Here is a 22,084-nt window from a genome sequence, read left to right on the forward strand (position 1 = left end):
GTATCATTCAGACCAGATGTACCCCAGGGAGACCCAGTCCTGTGGCTAGCTATTGTTTACCTGAAATAAAGTGGGGAGAAACAAGTTCAAGTAGCATGAACGATGCACTGGAGGCCAAAATGTGGCACTTGGGATGTGCAAGAGTCAAGTATAATCCTAACTGTGGGATTGGTGTATATCCAGACATGGTGTCAGCCCAGCAGGTCGCAGTTGGGGCGACAAGGCCCTTCGACAGGGGGAAGAATTTACCAGGAGGGGTGAAAGTTTACTGGACTAGCCCAAGTTGTTGGGACAGTCTGCCATGTTGATTGACAGGGAATGGGGAGAGGAGGAGGGGGAGATGAAAGAAGGCAGTCCAGATAAACACAGTTCACTGACAAGTTGATTCTTTAGGGGAAAGTCTACTCTCATAACAGTCTCAATATTTGTTTGTTTTGTGCTTCTGTTGTTTTTGGAACATGATTTACTGCCATTTTGTTATGACTGATTCCCTAGTATTGTTGAAAGGCTAACTAGAGAATGGCATGAAGGATAGAAGAAAGTTTTTTACCAGTATACATACATGTAGTTACTTGAAGGAAGGCAATGTGTTGCTGTATACCTACTCCAAATAAAGTATTATGCAACACCAATTCAGTGCAAGTCAAACTTCAAAAGAAATCTCTGGAACTGAAACGTAAAATGGAAAAATCAAATTAAGTACGCACCCTAAGTCTTGAACAAATTTTTCACCAGACAATGAAAATTTACGGTGTTTTCTCCTCTTTTATTTGCCCATGGGTAATTTTGCGTAAATCAAGGACTACCTTACACTGTGCTTTTCTGAAATACATCTGTCTCTGTTCTACCGCATTCCTGGCTCTTGTTCGAGGTCCTCTTACCATTTATCTTACCTCTAATAAACTTTAACCCACACTTTGGCAACAACTGAAAACAAATTTACCTTTGGATTTTGAAAACCTTTAAAATGTGTACTTCAATGGAGAAAATGCAGTAATACCACCTTTTAGTCAGCCAAAGCTTATAGTTTTTAAAGTGGCCTGTCCCAATGGGTACTAGTATCTTTTAGTTCTCCATCATTAAGGGGCCTAAATGGCACATCCACAGGAGACCTTATATAATGTTGATCCAATTACAGAAGCATGCCACCATGACAAAAGCTACATGTGCTTTTGTTCTGGCTCCAGTCAAAAATCACCAGGCTTTCAGGAAAGGAGTTTTATGGCTTAACCCCTCCCCCTCTAATCTAAGGCCTACACATCTTTGCAATATGGAGACTGGTCATTATGGTGCATTGCTGCTTTTTCTGCCTTCTAAAAGAGGAATTTTATGGTCGTACAAAGGCTAGCCTGGATACCAGACCCCAGCCCGATCTCAAATATCTTCTGATTCTTCGATACAGGATAGATGTTTTTGAGATCGGGCTGGGGTCTGGTATCCAGGCTATACAAAGGAATGTCCCCCAATATCCCCCATGATGGCTCTGAAGTTCTTGTACGGTTCCGAAACAGTTGTCCCCAGTACTAGCCTGCATTTCCAGACCCCCAGCTCGATCTCAATATCTATCAGGGTCTAATTCAGTTTGCCTGTGTAGGCTCTGGAAACAGTCTGGCATCCAGGCATTGTACGAGTGTAAAACCAATTTGTAGGCTCTCAATATCGGGATTCAGAGTCAGTCTAAAGATCAAATAGCATGGCAGTCTTTGCACAAAAAAAGGCAGAATGGGAAAAATCTGTGATAGTCAAGAAATGAGACATACAAAAATGTATAAACGATGGGGTAAAGGGGAAATCATTTCTTCTAATCAGAGTTAAATCAGGCTATTAAAGGTGATCCTTTGTGATCCTATAGTTGACTTTTAGTAAATCAGAAACTTAAACCCAATAGAATCTTTCTTCAGACAAGAGAACAACTGCAATCCAAGTGCAACTTGTGTCTTGCAATACCTCTTGATGGTTTTAGACAGTGTGAAGCAGTCTGGATATCACTGTCCAGTACAGAAGCCAGTTAATTGTGCAACGGATTACTCATTTACTGCACTTCTGTTCATTGCACGGAATCTCAAAATCCTTCAGTGCGGTCCAGCTGGATAACTTTGCATTATTGCACCACCCGGATAATTGCACGTATTAACACTGGCAAATGGGGTGTGCAATAAACTTCATTGTCATTTAACTGCTTTTACTGTACTGGTGGATATCATTGACAAGACCAAGAACTGTGTGTAAAGTGGGCCTACATATTATCAAAACTCCATCTGTCCCAGTCTATCAGTAGGCCCCTACCCTTTTGTTGTGATTAGTTTTCCCTGCTGCCCCGCCCACTTTCACACTTTCTAGAATGGGGGTGGTGGGTAGCACGTATGTTCAAAATGCACTAATCCTAGGGGTCCATTGTCTGCACGTTATCACAAGACAAGTCAATGAAGTGAATGTAAGGTGAACACAAAAAGTATTCCTGCAATACACACTCCACAATACACATCCCAGATGGCTGAGTGATGACCCAAAAGCATGTGGACTTGTCATGTTGTTGCCTTTGAAAATACCTGGTATTTGATATTAGTGACACCCTGGTGCTCAGCTGCAGAAGTTGTTGTAGTAAATCATTGTCAATGTGTATTTTACTGTTTTGACAGGTTGTGTCCAAAATAAGTGGTGACACATGTTATACATGAATTATAATTTGATAGGTTACACTGTTTGTGTGGGGGGCCATTCAAATGACAGGATTTGTTACTCTCCAAGCAGAGGTCGAATCGCGCAGATATAGTAGTAGTCAAAAAAATTACACGAGCGCTCGTGTAATTTTTTCGACTACTACTATATCTGCGCGATTTGACCTCTGCTTGGAGAGTAAGGATTTGTATTTCAAACTCAAAATTATTAACAAATGTTTTGTTTTGTCTGTTGATGGTGCCTGCTATGGAAAAGACACTTGAATACGTTACTAACAAAGTAGTAATAGAACACAGGTCCGATCTTTGAACATTGGATACATGTTGATGAAAACATGCAATGCCCCCAGAAGTTGGATTCAGATCAGTGACAGTTGATCACACCAGTAACACTAACAGATGATCAAGCCAACACTGCTGAAAGTGACTGTTATGTCCGTCTGTAGTACCCTTGCCCAGTCGCTAGAAAGTGGTTTCCAACTGGGATGCCCAGTTTTCATTACTATACAGTATAGGAACTCAAAACCACCACAAACCCTCCATTCTCTCCCTATCATGAAATCAAATCCCTGCAGACTTTAATGCATTTGCAGTTTCAATAGTTTTGTAGGAGTCTCTATGAAAAGTACACCAAAACCGGGGTACTAAAAACACTGAAATGTATGTTGAGGTGGTAATGATTTCGTATATCCACAATATATTCAGTGTATTCAAGGTTTTAAAATGTTCAAAGTGAAAATATTAAATGTATATTCTAATTAAAAAGAACAACCATATTTGAGCCCCAAAGAGTCAGTGAACAGTACTGTTTCCTCTCGATCACCAACCCTACATTTTGTAACAATAAGACAAATCTTCAAATGTCTTAGGCAGGAATCTTGGCAAAGCTTCTCTCTCCTAAGTTTGGTGTCTTTACTTAACCTGGCCTGACCCCATTTTCCTTGTGTTGTGAGAATGGATGTGCACCCGCTGACGTCTTCAGTCACCAAGGTTTCTCCAGCGTAAACTGTTGATCTTTGAGTCACTAAGAACTGAGCAGATCCCTAAACACCGCAGACTTTGCTAGTGTCCAAGCAGATGTGTCAGCTGGATGGAAAAAAAGAAGAACTGGCCGAATAGGGACAAACATGTTGCCATGGGATTTCAGTCAATCTGCCAGTTCACTCCTAGGCCAATTAACTCCTACTAGGCTTTTATTCCCAACTTGGCCAACGTCAACTGTAAACTATTCGTCCAGGCGCAAGTCTGGTAGGAATTAAGACTTTGACACATTTTACTAAAAAGATAAAACCTGCCACTTAACATATAAAGCTATTAGCTTTCATGTGCTTTACTTTAGCATCAATGTGATTGGTTCAAAACTTAATTGAGTTTCTCCATCCATCCCTGTGATTGAACGCTTTCTTGCCATCAGTGAGATGTTGAACCACCACTGATGAATTTCTGTGAGAAATATATGGAAGTGTTGGATATGTCGATTGTACTTATTTTGTCTTATTTCTCACTATCCAGGGTATTCGTGGGCTACAGGGGTATCCAGGCCCTCAAGGGAGACCAGGTCAACCGGTAAGCATTTTTTTTATTCTCAACACTCTAAGATATACATTTTTTTTTCTGAAAACTCCAATAAGGCCATGTTGATTTGGCTATATGGATGACATCTTCTGAGAACCCCAAACTGACGTGACCATGCAGATAAAAAAAGATCTGCAAAAGATTGAAGTTCCCTTCATTATAAAAGTGGTTGAAAGGCCAAATGCACAGAGTATGGTATACTGAATAATTAATAATAGTTTTTTTTTCTTCATTTTTGCTCTTTCACATCTTCTTTGACCTTTCAATTGACATTCTATGACCTAAAAGACATTAACCAATCAGAATGAGAGATACATGTATTAACCAATAACTGACAACTGGAAATTCATTATTCATCCCTTGTGGCACTTCTACATGTATGACCTTTACGATGTCATAACTTATATAAAATTGTGACTTCTGATTGGTCGACATAGTCTGGCCATGTGATGATGAGTTGTACAAACACAGCCTCACTTCAGCTACCATTGGTACCACTTATAACATAATGCAAGCTTAACTTGAAAGTTCATCTGTGTTGGTAGAAGTCATTCTGGAACAACTGCAATTTCCAATAAAAAAATTGGACTTTCGACTGAACAACTCCAGTCTTTGTCAAGGAATGAACAATCCACTGCTTCTGCGACGTCTGCAGATAGGACAGGTGACGTGGTGAGCAGTGGATCATAAGTTGCAATGGATCATCACACTGCAAAATGTGATGTCACAACAGAAGTGGATTGTTCATTGCTTGACAAAGACTGGAGTTGTTCAGTCAAAAATTTTTGTGTTAGAAATTACAGTTCAACCCATTCCAGAATAATGCAAACCATTCAAACCAGGACTGGACCATAGGGTGCTTCTGGTAAACCTTTTTCGAAGGATTAGACAAAATCAGTGACCTGCAAAGTTACATGTGGCAGAACTTATCACCCAGGGCTTCCCAGAACATGTCATCTGGTGCAGATTTGCAGCAAGAAATTTGCGGTTAAATCAGTAATCATATTCCAATAGTGACCACTGTCTGTTGTGTGTGCTAGAGTATGTGGGAGAGAGCAACCAACTGCACACACTTACGCCACATCTTCAGAAAAGACACTGGAGCCGCATGTTCCCTGTTTGGTGCTTCATATTCCCCATACAGCACTGATGATCAGAAGATGCATCGGGCCCAGCACCCATCTCCACTTCTGAGCCCTGGGCCACACATAGGTGCAAGCACTACAGCAGGGGGCTAGTCCACTGGTAGTGTAGTGTGTTTAGCTTCCATACTCTTCCTCTTAGCAGAGAAAGAAGTATGTACCATTTTGAAGAGTCTTTGGTATGACCTGGCTACAGCATCCAGTGATCCTTCGTGGTCTCCCATCCAAGTACTGACCATTCGGCGCCATTTAGGTGACCTCAATACGACAGTTATTGCCCCAGGTGTGGCCAAGGGACTGTAGATTTTGAACCACTCACACCGCACCATTGCACGCGTGGTTGGTTCTTTAACATGCCTGGGGTATGTCTCTCCCCAGACCTTCATTTTACGTGCTATCCAAGAGACGGCCCTAGCCGAAGTGAAGTACTCATTTTCAGTAAAGTGAGGAAAGCTGTGTAAAGTGCCTTTTCCATGGGCACAAGATCGGTGACACACAGCCGGATTCGAACTCAAGACCTCTCGGTCCCGAGGCAAACACGCTGCCGCTGCTCCATGCTATCTCACTACTGTACTGTTGTATGGGGGGTGGGGGTTTGGTTTGGTTTCGGTTTGGTTTGGTTTGGTTATACAGATCTCCATTAGTGACTGATATGTCACTATTCTTCCTGGAGTCCGTGTGATTTGTAGAGAATCACCAATTCTAGACGGAATGATTTTGCACCATCGCACACCGCACCATCGCATGTGTGGGGGTTCTTTAACGTGCCATTCAATCGAACATGCTCCCTACCCTGGAAGTACATAATACCCAGGGTGGCCGGCATTTTCTAGTTGAATTTATTTTTAAATTTATTGCCTTTCCAAGAAGGTTGAAAGAGGAACCTGCTTGGCCTTTCTAAATTGATTGCCATCACTCCTAATTTTGCCATTGTGCATTGCCAGTTCCCCCATGCAGACCCTCTATGAGTGGTCTTGGAATGCTAACAAAGGTTACCGGAAACTTTGACCATGGTTTCAGCTTGTTCAGCTTTGAGACCTTCCTGTTGCAAGTAATAGACCTACAGGACAGTTCAGAGCTGAATGAAATTGTCGGCATCCATAGAGTTAAAGAGTACATTGGATATCTGTGAAGACAAGTGGTACGTTGGTGGTATGTTGAGCAATGTGATATAGTACTCAACGAATTTCATCCATAAAAAATTCAGATGTTTACACGGCTTTGTGTGTTTTGATGAATTTTTAGTCATAATTTTTCATTTTGAGTGATCTTCCCATTGTTGAGTCCAGAGTTTAAAATGCAACACTGCGTGACCAACATGCCGCAGTCCAGTGAGTTACATCTACATGTACATGATCACTACATGTACCACCTAAAGATGCTTGCGAAGTACAGAACATATTGTAATGGTACAGTAGAAGCCAGTCATTTGCACAACGGTTTACCGCACACTTCTGTTGATTGCACAGAATCCCAACATCCCATGGTGGTGCAGTGCAGCTGGATAACTTCACATTATTGCACCACCCGGATAATTGCACGAAATATGCTTGCAAATAGGATGTGCAATTGAATGGCCTCTACTATAATTCCCTGCAAAGGGCAGAACATATTGGAATGGAAATTTGATCAGCAACCATTATGGCCTTGATTAAGGCTTCACAATTGCAGTTCCCTTATTGCATCCTAGTTCAAAATTAGATTAACGATGTCTAATTAGAAATCCATCTCTAACGAAGGAGAGGAAAGAGAAACAGGAAGGTTTTGCCCCACTTACGTCTTTACTGGTTAGTTCGACCCCACATGTGAGCCTTTGAAGAACTGGAGTGAAAATGAATGGCTTAACTTACAGACACACACTAATGTCTGAATGATTAAAAGCAGTTGGGTGAAATCTAGGCCAATTCAGATGAAAGGTTGCATTAACTCTCCTGTTGTGTTTGAAGTAGGCCATCTAGTGCCTTTATTTCAGTAGTCTTTAATGGGTTTAAAGGAGATGGATGTGTGGAAGACATCTTCACCATGTCAGCTGTTGTCTACTCATCATCATCATCGCGGGCTGTTTGCCCGGACCAGGTCTACCCTCTCCTTCCAGACGTCTCTGTCCCCCGTAATGTTCTTTAAGTCCTCGACTGGCAACCCCACATCACGAGCAGTGATGAGTTCAGTATGAGTTGTCTTCTAAGTTGCAATATATGAAGGTTACATGTTGTTTAGCCTGTGACAAGGACTCTTGAGAGCTTGACTTGGTTCCAGAGTGTCAGAAGCTGTCCAGCTATCTAGCCTGTATTTGGCAGGCTCCTTTGGGTTCAGGTTCTTTATGACCATGAAACTCTTCTTCTCATGTCCTGAAAGAGTTTCATGGTCGTACAGAACCTAAACCCTAAGGAGTTTGCCAAATGCAGGCTAGATATAGTTGGACAGCTTCTGGTACGGTTGATTATGGGCCTCCTGGCATCATGTCCTGGTACTGCAACAGAACCTTCAGTTTTTGTATCATACATGTATGTGCTGGATATCCATTGACTTTCTTGACAGATAGTTTTGATGTCAGATTTGGACCTCCTAGGATTGCTGGTTGAAAAAAAATATGGATATAGCCAAGCTCTAGTTGGAGACATGGTGACCGACTTTGACGAAGATGGTCCGTAACAGGGCTTGAGCACTGGTATCATGCCAAGTAGTGCTCCCCATTCTAAAATTTTGTTAATCATCTTGAACAGCCAATTCTATTATTTTTGCACTCCAGGTTGCTCATTATCAGGAAGTTGTCATTTCCCATATCCTGTTAGGGGCATCATTTGTGAATGAAGGTTATTTAACATGGCACTAGGCTGACTAAGGTCAACTTTTCCTAACTAACCTTTTTTGTGCCTGGATGGAATTAATTATTCCTGAGGAAAAAGTTTTACCCCTGGGGTAATAAGTATTGAAGCATTGTTTTACATTAAAGGGTTGGTTTGATTTCAAATGCTTATAAATGCCCACATATGTGCTAGATATTGGAGCATATGTCACTGATTCAAACCCCGAACACACCCCCCCTTTTTGCTAGATATTCTTCCGCCAGGGACTGCATTTACCGACTTACTCAACTGTCTCCTTCCGCACCTCAAAATCATTAAAATTCCAGAATTCTTTCTAAACCACAAAAGGTTCCATCTAGCATATACCTATCCTTCTGATGCTTAATTGCTCAGCCAATTTTTCTATTTAAAACAAATTCTATTAAAAGGAAGGAAAAGGGATTGTATTAGGTTCTATTGAGTTCGCGGTAGCGCCATAGACTGCAGTCTCATACTGTAATGGAAAAATGTTTGCGGTGGCTTTAAGTTCACGGTGAAGTGGTCACCTCAAAAGCCACGAAACATAAAACCACCAAGAAGATTTCTGCATTTACAGTATGTGGACCGTTTAACTTAACCAAACCTATCTTACTGGCAAATATTCAAATGCCAATCATTTCTGCATTACTGATTACCAGACTGATCCGAAAGGTTTTGTACCGGTACCCACCCCTACTGTATCCCCATGCATGGACATTTAATGAACTCTTGAGTGGAAGAGAATGGTGGCGTGCAGCCAAAATACCACCACTGAGGCCGCCACTTTGTCACCATTGGATTAAACATCCCAATCCACCAACTCAGTTGTCCAACCTTGTTCCTGTAGACCCCATGGAGAGTACGAAGAAAACTTGACCTTGGCCTTGCTAGAAAGAAGTCTGCCTTGTTGATTTCTACCACTCCTACTTCCCCTCACAGTAGTCAAAGCAAGGTTTGTTCAGTAAGGCCACTGCAAGTAAATTTTATGGATGACATCCTATGCAGAATGCAAAATACAGTCAAACCTGCCAAAGACGACCACCCGGGAGACCGGGAAAAAACGGTCGATTTGGACAGGTGGTCGCTGAGAAGAGTATCAACTCAAAACATGCCCGATGCAAAGTATAAATGGTTTCTGTTGTGACTAATGGCAAATAGCAAGCACACTGCACGCACGCAAAGAAGCGAGGTCTTTAATGTCAAATACAACACGCACACTGTAAACTGTAAATTTAACCCCAAAATCCGACGCAAACTGGCCGATTTCGGCACAAAATCGCGCCAGTTATCATCAAAAATCGATGAAAACCTCAATTTTGAACATGATGCGGTCGTTATGGGTCCCAATTTGGGCCGGTCGTGGTCGCGTTGGCCAGGTGGTCGTTGAGAAAAGGTCGCTTAATGCTTACGTCAATGGGAAAATAAATCGGGACTGAGAAAAAGCGGTCGAAATGGCCAGGTGGTCGCTGAGAAGAGGTGGTCGCTCGGGCAGGTTTGACTGTAATGAGATAGCGCAAAAAAAAAACAAGATGGGTAATAAAAAACAAGTTGACTTAAGATTTTTAAAATAGGCACATAAAAATGGTAACAAGATTTGAAGTGACAAAATGTTGCATCACAACTAACAAGGCTTTTATTCCTATATAAAGAAGGGAGCTAGTGTGTATGTAGTTAAAGTGACACCAGTGTGGTACACTGGTATCACTTGCCAAGTTGGCAATGTAACATTCATGGCTTCCATATTGATGGCACTTTAACAACTATCCAACAAGTTTCACTTCTGCAGCTATAGTCATGGCTACCTCCCTAGTGTCACTTCTGGAAGTATAATCATTAGGCTACAAGGTAACATGTTTGCCTATTTTGGTCTATCTGACCATCCCGAAGAGGAAGAATTTTTTTCTCTGAAATCAGGCGAAAATTAATGAGCGCGCTGATGTCATCCATAAAATTTACTTGCTGTGGCCTTACTGCTGTGGCAATATTTGTTTTGTAGCCCAGGTTGGCCCCATGTGGAAGAGAAACCAGGGAGGATAGTGTAACTTTCAGGCAGAGGTTAGAATAATATTAGGATTTTGTCTGCGAAAATCTTGCTGATATTTACTTTGGCAGTCTGCTAGTCCTGTGTGTGGCTTTGTAGTTCAAAGTGACATTTCCGATCTGCTTCCGAAGTTATGTAGTCTTCCCACTGCAACAACAGTTCATTGTGTACGCATCTTTGCTATGTAAACATTTGAATGTCTGGGCTTTGTGCTATTCTTTGTGTCGCAACAAAAGATTATATAAGAAACCAGGATTACGATATATAGACCATTGGCCAGAACCATTTTTTGTACCACCAAATCAAATCTGAAATAACCAAAGTTTACTTCTATGTATGATACAGTAGGTAGTCTGTATGAGAACCAGGACATATTAGTATATCAATATTTTGGGTGAAAATTGGTTCATAGGAAAGCAATATATTTTTCTACTATAATATTTTGCTTCTTATAAGTCTTAAAAAGCCAATTTTGGGTGTAAATTTTGTTATTTGCATTTTAGGCTTTGAGTCAACAAAATCTGTCAATTCTATTCTCAACAAATATCAAATTCTTCTGCAAATATCAAAATATAACAGTCAGGATAAGATGTTGGGCCTTTTTAAAGATTTTTTAAGGAGATGTGAAAAAGAAAACGTTTCAAGATGAATTATTAATATGCCAAACATACAGACGAATTCAGCTTCCCAAATGACACAAACTGTATATGTAGTGGGCTATAAATGCATGATTTGCATAAAAAGTGTTTAATATCATGTAGCAGAAGAAATGACTTGCCAGACTGTGTGGTAGAGATTGAAAACATTTGTTACTGTAAGATCCAGACTTTTGTGAACTTTGTGGAAGTTTGTTGTTTTTTCTAGTGGTACCATATGTGCGCAGCTTTGCTGACTGAAAAAAGCTCTGAACCTTTTCACTTCAATTGCTCAAATGGCAAATCTGGTTTTCATTTAGGTCTACATGAAGATGTAAACTCAAAAGTGTATGACCCTCAAGTCACAGTTAAGGTAAATCAGGTCGAAATCAAAGCGTTAGCGCTTGACTCCTAAGGCTGATGCATTTTTAATACCCTTGCCAAACATTTTTGAAGACAAAATGTTGTTATGATAAACTGCATAATAAAGAACTGAAGACGCTGTAGCTTTTCATTACGCGAGCTATTTGGAAGTCTGTAACCTCTGGGCTGTTTTCCGTCGCAACTCAAATGAAAGTGCTCCTAAATGTCACGGTTCACTTCGGGTGTGTTAACTGTTGATTGCTTTGTCTAGGGTTGGCTGATTCGCTGCCATCTTTCTCTTGGACTTCATTTCCTGGGTCCCCCCCAAATTGTCTCCACATTTCTAGATGTGCAGCAACTGCCAAACTTTTCTACTTCTCCATAGGGTGCAGGGGAAGAATTATCGTGCACTTGTACCTCAGCTGAAGGAGTAAGACTGTGCTGAAGTTTGTCTCATTTCAGATAAAGGAGTAGTTGTAACTGTGACAGTAGTAAATAATTCTTCCACACGTGGCACGTCTGGGTCTAGCTTTTGCTGGCACAGACCACACTTGACCTTGCATTCCGGTAGGTGAGTTGAGGTTGGTTATCAGCCCGTTTCTTGTGTCAGGATTCGTCTGGCGATACACTTTAGAGACCGCTTTGTTAATGTGATCACCGGTGTTGAGCGCTTTGGTATGATGTGGCACATATTGAAGCTGGGAGCCATTATGTTAACATACAGCCACTTTCTCTACCTGTATTATTTATTGAAACTCGTGGTAAGTGAGTGCCATTCTCAATATCATCTCTCCCAATATGCAGCAAAAACATCTGGCCGCGGATGTCCTTTTTGCAGATGGTTAAAATGACAGACTTTCCGAGAAATGTGTTGGTTTATGTTTTCAGTGCAAGGGAAGGCTGTGGAGAATGGTCAGAAAAACTCTCTTGTCAACTTTTGCTTCCGCAGGTTATGCAGGTCTCTGTGAAAGGATTCGAGTGATGACATCATTACTGTTTTTCTCATGTCGTTGTTTTTTGTTTTCCTGTTTTGCAGGGCCCACCTGGTTTTTCTGGAAGAACTGGCTCACCTGGCTTTTCTGGACTAAAGGTAAGATTCCCTAGGTCTACTACTGTATAATTACAGACATTAAAAGGAGAGTTATAGATGTTCCCATTTTAGATTGGTTGACATGCATTGTGCAGTGATATCCACCAACAATACAACGTGAAAGAAGTGTGCACATGCCCACAGTTGCTGAATTTTCCTCACTTGGTCTGTCATGACAGGAAATGGAGGAAAATGTTAGCCTTAGGAAACCTTGCAGATGTGCGTAAGACTCTGTAAGAAGGATTCTAAGAAGCAAGGAGGCGTTATGATGTAATACAAGCCTGCAGTGTGTCATTTGAAGTCATGGCCGTTTAGGGATGGATCATGTAATCTATAAAGGTAATATAGGGCCTGAGCGCTTGTCAAGTCTCACACTAAAACTACAGCCTCAGTCTAGTATGTAAATAATGTAAGTTTATCTTCCTTTTGTTGTATTTATAGTCCTGGAGAAACATGAGCGATATAAAGCAGATTTGCCCAGCTTACAAATAAATGGATAAATTTTCACCATCAACATCAGATATAGTGGAGAATATGGCCGTCGATCGGAACATTTACAACTGTTTGAAGGGAAACGTTCAGAGATTTGTAGGCTCTTTTAGGCATTCTTGCATCTGTGTTTTTATGGGGGTGGTGGTGGGCTGGTATGAGTTAGCCAGGACTGTTGTGATAAGGGCATGTTATGTCTATGCTGACTTGTAGGTGGGATGGCATTGATCACATCTCTTCACACTGACACTTTTCTTCAATAGATGAAGAGTCCAATAATAAGGAAGTTAGGTGCAAGAATTAAGGTAGTTATGTTATCTGTCTTCCCTATTGTCAGTCAGAGTGCTCTACATGCTTCTTCCAATTGTGCGTGGCTATTTCCAGAGTAACTTAAATGGGGAGCAGCTGCTGGTTTTGTGGCTATTGTCCCTAGATCTGTGCTAGTGTGCTGGTGTGTCCTTCTGTCTGTTCAAATTAATATGATGGACATTTTGGGGTCACTCCAACAGTGCTTAAATCTCTCACCATCATCACTATTAGGCATGGTATTTTAATACCATAAAATTCCTTCAATCAATGTCCAAAAAGCTTTCATTCTATTAATCGGATAGAGAGAGAGGGAGTGAGAGAGAGAATCATGTATATACAGAATGCACTGAAATACACTTGATTATATACTCAAAAAGAAGGGCAAAATCTACTAAAATACAGTATACTTTATTTAAGTAAAATCCCAAGTTACTATATTATGACATAAAATAATGTCTATATGGATCTGGGAAATAGAAATTACTAAACTGTTATCATTTATTCACTGTTTAGAATATTTGTGTAGCAGGTCCTCTGTACTACAGAACCAGTAATGACCAGTCCAAACTAAATGTAGTTTCAAGGTCTCCCCCATGGTTGCATGCTTCAATACTGACAGCTTTTTCTGAAAGCAAGTTATATCTTACAATGCCTGTGATTCAGGTTGTGATTCCTACAGTTAAGTCATTTATCTCACAGAAATTCAATATTCAAGTATGATTGGATAAAACGTTTCTGTGATGTCTTAAAGTTTCTTGTCAGAACAATACTGTAGCAAAAAAACACAATTATCAAGTGCCATGATTTCACAGTGGAGAGTATATACAGGAGAAGAACATAAAAGTAAAACTGCTGCAACTACTGTAAATGCAGAAATGTTCGCGGTGGATTAATGTGTGACCACTTCACCGCGAAATTAAAACCACCGCGAACATTTTTCTATCATGGTATTAGACTGCAGTCTATGGTGTTACAGTATTTCAAGATTTACAGTTGTATCTGATGCACTAGATCTTATCTATTCTTAGATCATGGAAAGTCAGCAGAAGTTCTTATCTTGGGTTGGAAGTCAGCAGAACAGATACCACCCAAAACCCGCTTTTGCCTTTCCCTTTTCCAGCTTTCTCTGGAACCAAGTAAAACCACTGCAACTATTTCAAGCTTTACAGTATCTGATGTACTAGATCTTATCTTAGATCATGGAAAGTCATCAGAAGTTCTTATCTTGAGTTGGAAGTCAGCAGAACAGATGCCACCCAAAACCTGCTTTCCCTTTTGAAGCTTTCTTCTGGAACCAATATATAGGATCGGCACAGTTCTGTCAACATGTCCACCCTCTATTGCAAGGTCTGGAGCCTTGGGGATTTAAGGGTTATCCCTTAAATCCAGTAGGAGAGATGAGAGGGCCTTGTGGTATTCAACCTTGTAAGGAAATCTGTTACCTGAAACCTCAGGGGTGCTTGCCTGTCAATGGTTGCAACTACTGGTGGAAAACGTTTTAGAGGATATTATTTATATACTAGAACACAAGTAGACTATACAGTTAGAGTGTATGTGGACAGGTGGTCTATATGGACAGGTGGTCACTATAAACACTTAAACTTTTTTAAGTTAAAGGCGCGCGATTTTTTTCTCCATTTTTTCAAATTCAATTTTCGAGTCATTTTTACACACAGTAAGTTTGAATAGCACTATCCAGTTACATATCGACCTTCATATAATAAGCAAATATGCGATGTCATCGTTTGATGAGAACTCATTGAAAATCTGAGCGCTGCCCGCACCGCTGGGACAGCCTTTATCTAAAATTTTCTGAACGCTCATGAACATGACCTATGAGTCCCGAATGCCTCCGCCAAGTTCCGGAGATATCGCCACTTGTTCGAATTTGCAGGGACTAATAATTTCTATCACTTGAATAGCCTGGTAACTAGACTTTTAGCCAGGGTAGGTAAAGAATGTTTGGCAGCCAAGGTAGGTCCAAGGACCTAATAGATAAGCACTCCAGGATTTATCATGCACAGAAGAAAGTCTGAGTGGCAAACTTTCCCTTCATGACAAATCCCAGGTGTGCTCAGGTACTCAGGAAGACCTGCCTTGGCTGCCAAAAAGATTGTCTGCCGACCTTGGCTAAAAGTCTGGTTTCCAGGGTATCACTGCAAGAGTTTGAGTTTACTGCACAAATGTACCCAGTGGGGCTCTGATAGGGCCTTTGTACCCCTCTCTTTCAAGCCTTTGTTTACAAGGACACATTCTGCCCTACTAGCCTACACACATGGCGATTGTGTCTGGATTCTTGACACTGGACAAAGTTCATGACCAAGACTGTCAATTCTATAATGGCGACATTGTTTCTGCTCCCCTCCCCCTAACTGTAACACACATTCCTTCTCCTTTGAGAAAAGAAGCATCTTTGAAGTGTCACTTCTAGGAGGTACTGAAGTTTTCAAGGAGATTAGAGAAGAGAAACAAACAACTGAGTTGGTTATATTGAACCTGTGGGAAGTCTGACAGAGCTGAAACCAAAAACCATTAATCATTACCTCAGTACATGTGATTTGTTAGACAGTGGTACACATTGTACAGTATTTCAAAGTGGTGCCAAGTAGCATAATGAAAGTCCTCAAGTTACAAAAGTAGAAAAAGCCTTTAGGTCGAACTGTTGAACCATTCTGTAGGCAGAGTCTCTGAGGGACCACCAGAAAGTGTTTGAATAATTAGAAGAACTTCTGGAAGTCTTTTTCATTTGTGAATGGTCATCACCAGATATAGTATGTCCTGTATGAACTTGCCATGAAAAATGACTGGTACCTATAATTGCTATTAATGGTGATTTAACAACTAATCCAATCATTGAGTCATGTCTTACGGGCACTTTACGCTCTAAATGCTAAAGCTATCTCAAGATGACTTTCTCCGGAAACCCCTCTTTACACACTCAGCGGCAAGCTGTCTTGGATCATGGAGTCCTCTTCGCACTGGACATTCTTGGCTTGCTCATTACCCGTTTTGACCTGTGACCTTTGTGCATGTCTTGGCGCAAAATGTGAAGAAAAATGGCAGAAGAAGAGATGCTGCTATTCAATTGCATTTGATTAATCACAAGAAGGGTGATTTAAAAAATGGCCCCCCCTCCATAAATTTTGATTACTTCCTGTCTGATACTAGCATTACATTGTCTAGACTCTAAAACCACATCAAGGTAACCTGGTCTTTCTCAATATCAGTACTAAAGTTGAGGCATGCTAAATCACATGTTAGTAGTTGTGAGAGCCTATTAGAATACCATAAATCTTCACAAGATGTTTACAATGGTTATATGTTTGCAGTTTTTGTAGTGATCATCACTTTAACACAAGACTTTCTGTCAGTAATGCACTCTGCCTTTACAGTAACATTTTGTACCTGAAAGTCTTGTTGGAAGCTCTGGGTGTTGAGTTTTAAGTAAAAGCATCTGATTCAGAAAACTCTGACCATGTCTCTGATTTCTCTCAAAGGGCCCCAGAAATTGGTTTGATGAGCACCTCTTACAGGGAAGAGTTGATCAAAGCAATAGTGTCTTTGGATCATGTGGTCCTAGTAGGGGACAAATCAGGAGTGATGATAGACATGGGTAGGTCGGTCTATGTGCGGAAAAAGGGTAAAACAGCTGGAAATTTAGCAGTTAAAAGAACAAATCATAACAGAGGTAATAATGTTGTTGTTGGCAGTGTTTTCGTTGCTGAAAAGCAAATATTTTCTGCCTGTAGGATGATTGAAAACCAAAATAAGAGGGCTATTAGCAACCTATTGCTTCTTTGCTACAAATTGCATTTTTAGCCAACCGAGGTTCATACTACTTTTGACTTGACAAGAAATTAAAGGACTAAATGGAAGTTGAAGTAGAATTCAGCGGACTTGATTCATTCCATCATACTTTCGAAAGATGACTTTACTAGTAAGCTGGCGGCCCTGTATGAGGGAGGTGTAAGCCTCAAACATTAAACCTCTACATCATGAAAGAACACAAGACAGTTATCAAGAAGGTATGACCAGGTGTACTTGGCTAAAAGAAGCCATTGCAAAGCCAAAACAACCCATAGCAAAGCATTATAATTGCACTCTAGCAATAGGAAAGTCTAAGGTTTGACCATTTTACCTAAGGTTCGACCACTTTACCTTTACCTTCTAATCATATGGCAGAATTTCTGGTGCCATCTGGCCTGGCTTAGTGAAGGCTTTACATTTTTGTACTTTGCCAAAGGACCTGGCTTATAAGCTTGGCTCGATAATCTATATCAGATATATATGGGGCAAGGGTGGAAGAATTCACTGAACATTTAATTTAGAAGAACCAGGAGTATTCAAATTCCAAATGCAGCATACAGTATTTGCCAGTCACAGTGCTAGCCTGGTATCCAACTGTATATTTACAGAAGAGACTTGGGAGCTAATACTGTAAATGCATTTAAGTTCGTGGGGATTTAATTTCGCGGTAGCAGGAAAAAGGACTTTTCGCGGTGGTTTTATTTTCGCAGTTACACCATAGAGTGCAGTCTAATACCATAATAGAAAAATGGTTGCGGTGGTTTTAAGTTTGCGGTGAAGTGGTCACTGTGAAAACCGAGAACATTAATCCACCGGGAACATTTCTGCATTTACAGTAATACGGCTGGATATCACTGTGTGGCAAACTGCATATCTATATTTGTACAACTCTTGTATTTGCAGTTGGGCCTTCAAAGCATTGATAGAACGTGGCCACACATGTAGAATCACATGCCAACTATTCTCCATCCTGTCAGATGGACGCTCACTTGTACAGGGCCCTGACAGTCTCAAGCTGGGGTTTCATAATGGTGCGAATTGCAGTGCCAAAGACACACAGAAAGTGGAATAGGTCAGAGGACTATTTTTGGTCTTGCCTCCAATCAGAAAAACATGGATGCTGCAGGGAGTAAAGGCAATGTGTCGTTTCCTCTTAGATAACTGTCATAGTTTTTGAATCCTGAAGATGACATAACATCTGGATTGCTTTTTTTGTGTGTCTGTATAGTAGCAGATGTCAGACTGTCACAGAGTGACACTTTTCCGATAGCTAGTGGTTCATGCAGTCTCTCCACAACGTGCACTTTTAGCCAAACATCATTTTCTTCTTGATAAGTGTGTTGGGTTCTTGTACATGGAGGATTTGATGCTTGCTAGTAATGCCTGACCAAACCACCTTTGACTCAGTGTACACCCTTTCTTCTAGCTGAATACAAGACGGGGATGCGCCAGGTCCCTATGTGATTGAAAACAATACATAGCACTAGTATAACCCTTATCCGTAGGAAACACATATATCATGATCATTTCTTTTGAATTAAAGATGGTATTTAGGGATATCAAGTCAATGGATGGCAGTTTCACACTACAATATCTTATACATCTTTCATAACTTTTTACAAATTGAAAATGTTTCAATATGAAACCACTGTCCGTCGACTTGATATTCCTAGATATTGGTACCATATCCTGTTTTTAAAAACAACGGATATACATGTAGGCTACCTGACAAAAAAAGGTGAACTAGAATTACATGCAGGGTTGAACAAGTTTTCTAAAATTCACTTGACCCATCATAATTGATTGATATCAGGCAAGTACATGAAAAATTTACTTGCCCGAAGAAACATTTCACTTGCCCGAAATTTAGAAAAAAAATTTTCTTTGTATTTTTACTTCCAGTAATGAAATTCTTTTAGTATTGCCACTTTGTTTTCTGTGATGAACAATGCTTGATGCCATGACTGTTAAAAGTAACAAGTACATATTTATCAAAGTCGCACTTAATGAAAAATCTTACTTGCCTGATCGGGCAAGTGGTGTAGGGCATGCACTTGTCCCATCAGCACTTTCACTTGCCGGGACAATCGGACTAGTGGACTCGTCCAACCCTGACATGTACATATGGCACACCAAGAGAAGTGATGGCTTCATGCCCGGTAGTTATGCCAAAAGATCTCCTGACAGGTTGACAACTGACAGCTGCTTGGGAAGTCTTCAGGAAGCAGTTAACATTATAAGTGCATATCTAATCCAGTCAGCAATTAAACTAACACAACCCTAGGAAAGGTAACCTTTTGTGGTGAGATCTGGCTTACATGCTGGAAGGACCTGGCAGTGGTTCAACACCTCCTGTGCACAACATGGTTGTTTTTAGAAGCAGCTGCACTTGTGATATGGTAACAATAGACTTGATCAAAGCAATAGTGTCTTAGGATCATGTGGTTCTAATGATAGAAATGATAGAAAGTACTTCGAGAAACTTCAGGAAACATTCATATTACTAGCATTTGTACAATATTTGAGCTACATACATGTATATTTAGTGTATGCAATTTTTTGATTTAATTATAAGTGCACTCTAGCACATAGATTTTTTTTAGTACACTCTAGCACATAGATTTTTTAGGTGCATTCTAGAACCGAGATTTTTGTGTAATGTGAATAATGTATAGAATAATGTATAGGCACTGATGCTCATCAGCTTGCAGCATGTTCTTGACGTGAAAGTTTCTGAAAAATACTAAAACCTTTGTTTAAAGTCTTGAAGTTAGGAATAGAATTTCAGATTCACACTCGGAAGAGAGGTAGATTGATTTGAAATCACATTTTGCCTTTCTCATATGCAGATACTCGGGTCCACTCAATTTCTACACTCTGAATCGTAGAATACATTTTACTCACATTCTACTTTGAGTTATACACCTAATTTTTTCTGTGCTACTCGAGTAATAGGTTGATGCACCATACCAGTGCCAAAAATTGCCCAGAATAAATATCAGCCCTTGCTGTGAATGTCCCTACTTCAGAAAAAGTAGCCTGGTTTTCCATCCGTATTTAAGTTTCCATGCAAGTCTCTTCTGTATTTGCGGAGAGGACAGAAGAGACTCGGGAGCTATAAAAATAAGTATAATACGGCTGGATACCAGGCTACAGAAAATGTCCCTAGGAAGTTGTCCTGCTATCCTTGAATGGTGATCAATTCATCACAGCTGATCTACTGCAACTGTGACAGCAAAATTGTACCACATGTAGTGAGATGGTGTGAGCTCAACTATTTAACCTCCTTGGACAGAGGCCAGGCAGCAACCAGGTTCTTGGGAATGTCCTTGGCAGGGTTCATAAGTGTGCCAGCCAAAAAGAGAGTTTATCCACACTTTTGTTTTGCCAAGTTGCAGCAGTGTTTCTGCAACTAAGTGTTGTAGTCAGACACTGTTACCTGACTATGCCTGTTTATACTCATAATCATTAACTAGCCCAGTATTCATCACTGTTTCCTATCCCAGAGTTGTCCTATCCAGTACCCATTGTCCTGTCCACCTCCCTCCGTTAAGATATACACAAATAATACCCACAACTATTCTCTTTACTTCTTGTGTAGTTTGGTGTCTTTTATATCATACTTTTCATTCCCGAAAGCTGCTCACCTGGGCCCAGGTTTGAAAATGTGACATAGGCCTTAAAAGGGTTCTTTCATTGGGAACTGGCAGCTAAATACAGATGGATGCCATTGCTATACTGTAGATGAAGTGTTGACGTATTGGTACTTGGAAACTGATTTGACTAGTGGTGTTCAGCTATAGCCAGTTGCAAACGAGTACAGTAATTGGGGTGGACTGTTAGTAATGATGTAGTACATTTTTGTATGTAGTAGTAGTAGTACTAGTAGTGATCCCCAGTGTAAATTTGTAGGTATATAGAGAGTCATGTTTGCAAACTGAGCAATAACGCTGCATACCGATCACTGCCAATTACTGCCTTATCTTGAGACAGACTGCTTCTCTTGGCACGTGAGAATTTTAATGAAATGCCTGGGTAAGTACAAGGATTTGGAAAAGTGCCTAGTGAATTAGGTGGATTTAGAAGGTATCTTCGATGTTTCAACTATGTCATGTAGTTGATGTGATGTGTCTTCCTACACCATATGGCTCCTGCCAACAAATGCACCTCATCTCTTTATGGGTACTTCATGACTGAGTTGTTTTGGTTACCTATAGAGATGCTATAGTTACTGGTGTACTGGTTTAACAGGGTTGCCCATGTTGATACTAGTAATTAGAAATAATCAGTTCACAGTCGCAGGCAAAAGGTAACGGTAAAGGCCCATAACTTCTAAATGATTCTTGTTTAGACCTTGCTAAAAACGTAGTACATGTCCAGACGCATTTTGTTGTATTATGTCTCAGGCTGTGAAACAAAACAAAAACTGGTCTAGACATCTCAGCAGCTTCAACTTCAACTGTGATACATATACTTGTATATATATTAGTCACAATGATAACACTGCCCGCGAGCAGTTCAAAACATGAAAAAGATTATTCTACCTGTAATTGTTTTGTAACGTGTAAGGATATATATGTTGTTGCTTTCTTTGTTTCGTTAACCGTTAACATCTTAATTGATTATTGTTCTTGTTCTCGTTATTTAGGGAGAGAAGGGTGATCCAGGATGGATACCCCTGGTGGCTATACCTGGCAGAAAGGTAGGCTAAAGAAAAAGTCAGCTCGTTTGAAAAAAAAAGAAATATTATGATAATATCATAAGATCACTTTTTTAACATTTGGCAACTTGTAGAAGTCATATTTATCTATTATACTCTTGTATTTCATACTATGCTTTGATGTGGTACATGTAAGTGCTGACATATGACATATGATTCATATGTTGACTAGAAGATATGTTGTTTGAGTGTTTGGTGCCTGTTAACTGTTTGTTTTGTTTTGTTGTGTTTTCAGGGAGACAAAGGTTTTCCTGGAATCCCTGGGCCGCCTGGAAGGAAGGGTCTGAAGGTGAATAAAAGGCACATCACAATAGGAAAAGTCTTCAGCATTACGTTTTCCAGGGGGACGCAGTCCAATGAAAAAAGTCCTTGTAGTACTTAGGACAGCCCTATGATCTGACACGCCTGCA

The 22,084-nt window shown here is 40.4% G+C and overlaps 1 protein-coding gene across 1 annotated transcript in view; it reads left to right on the forward strand.

Moving 5' to 3' along the window:
• The window catches only part of LOC118421184 (collagen alpha-1(I) chain-like), a gene marked incomplete at its 5' end in the record, with an annotated part of 73,947 nt that overhangs the window by 16,523 nt on the left and 35,340 nt on the right, over positions 1 to 22,084 (forward strand). Inside the window, 4 exon segments of the mRNA XM_035828346.1 lie at positions 4,191 to 4,244; positions 12,296 to 12,349; positions 21,603 to 21,656; positions 21,910 to 21,963. Coding sequence (XP_035684239.1) covers positions 4,191 to 4,244; positions 12,296 to 12,349; positions 21,603 to 21,656; positions 21,910 to 21,963 — 216 coding nt within the window.

Source organism: Branchiostoma floridae, chromosome 8 (assembly GCF_000003815.2).
Source record: "Branchiostoma floridae strain S238N-H82 chromosome 8, Bfl_VNyyK, whole genome shotgun sequence".
In the NCBI taxonomy this organism is placed as follows: domain Eukaryota; kingdom Metazoa; phylum Chordata; class Leptocardii; order Amphioxiformes; family Branchiostomatidae; genus Branchiostoma; species Branchiostoma floridae.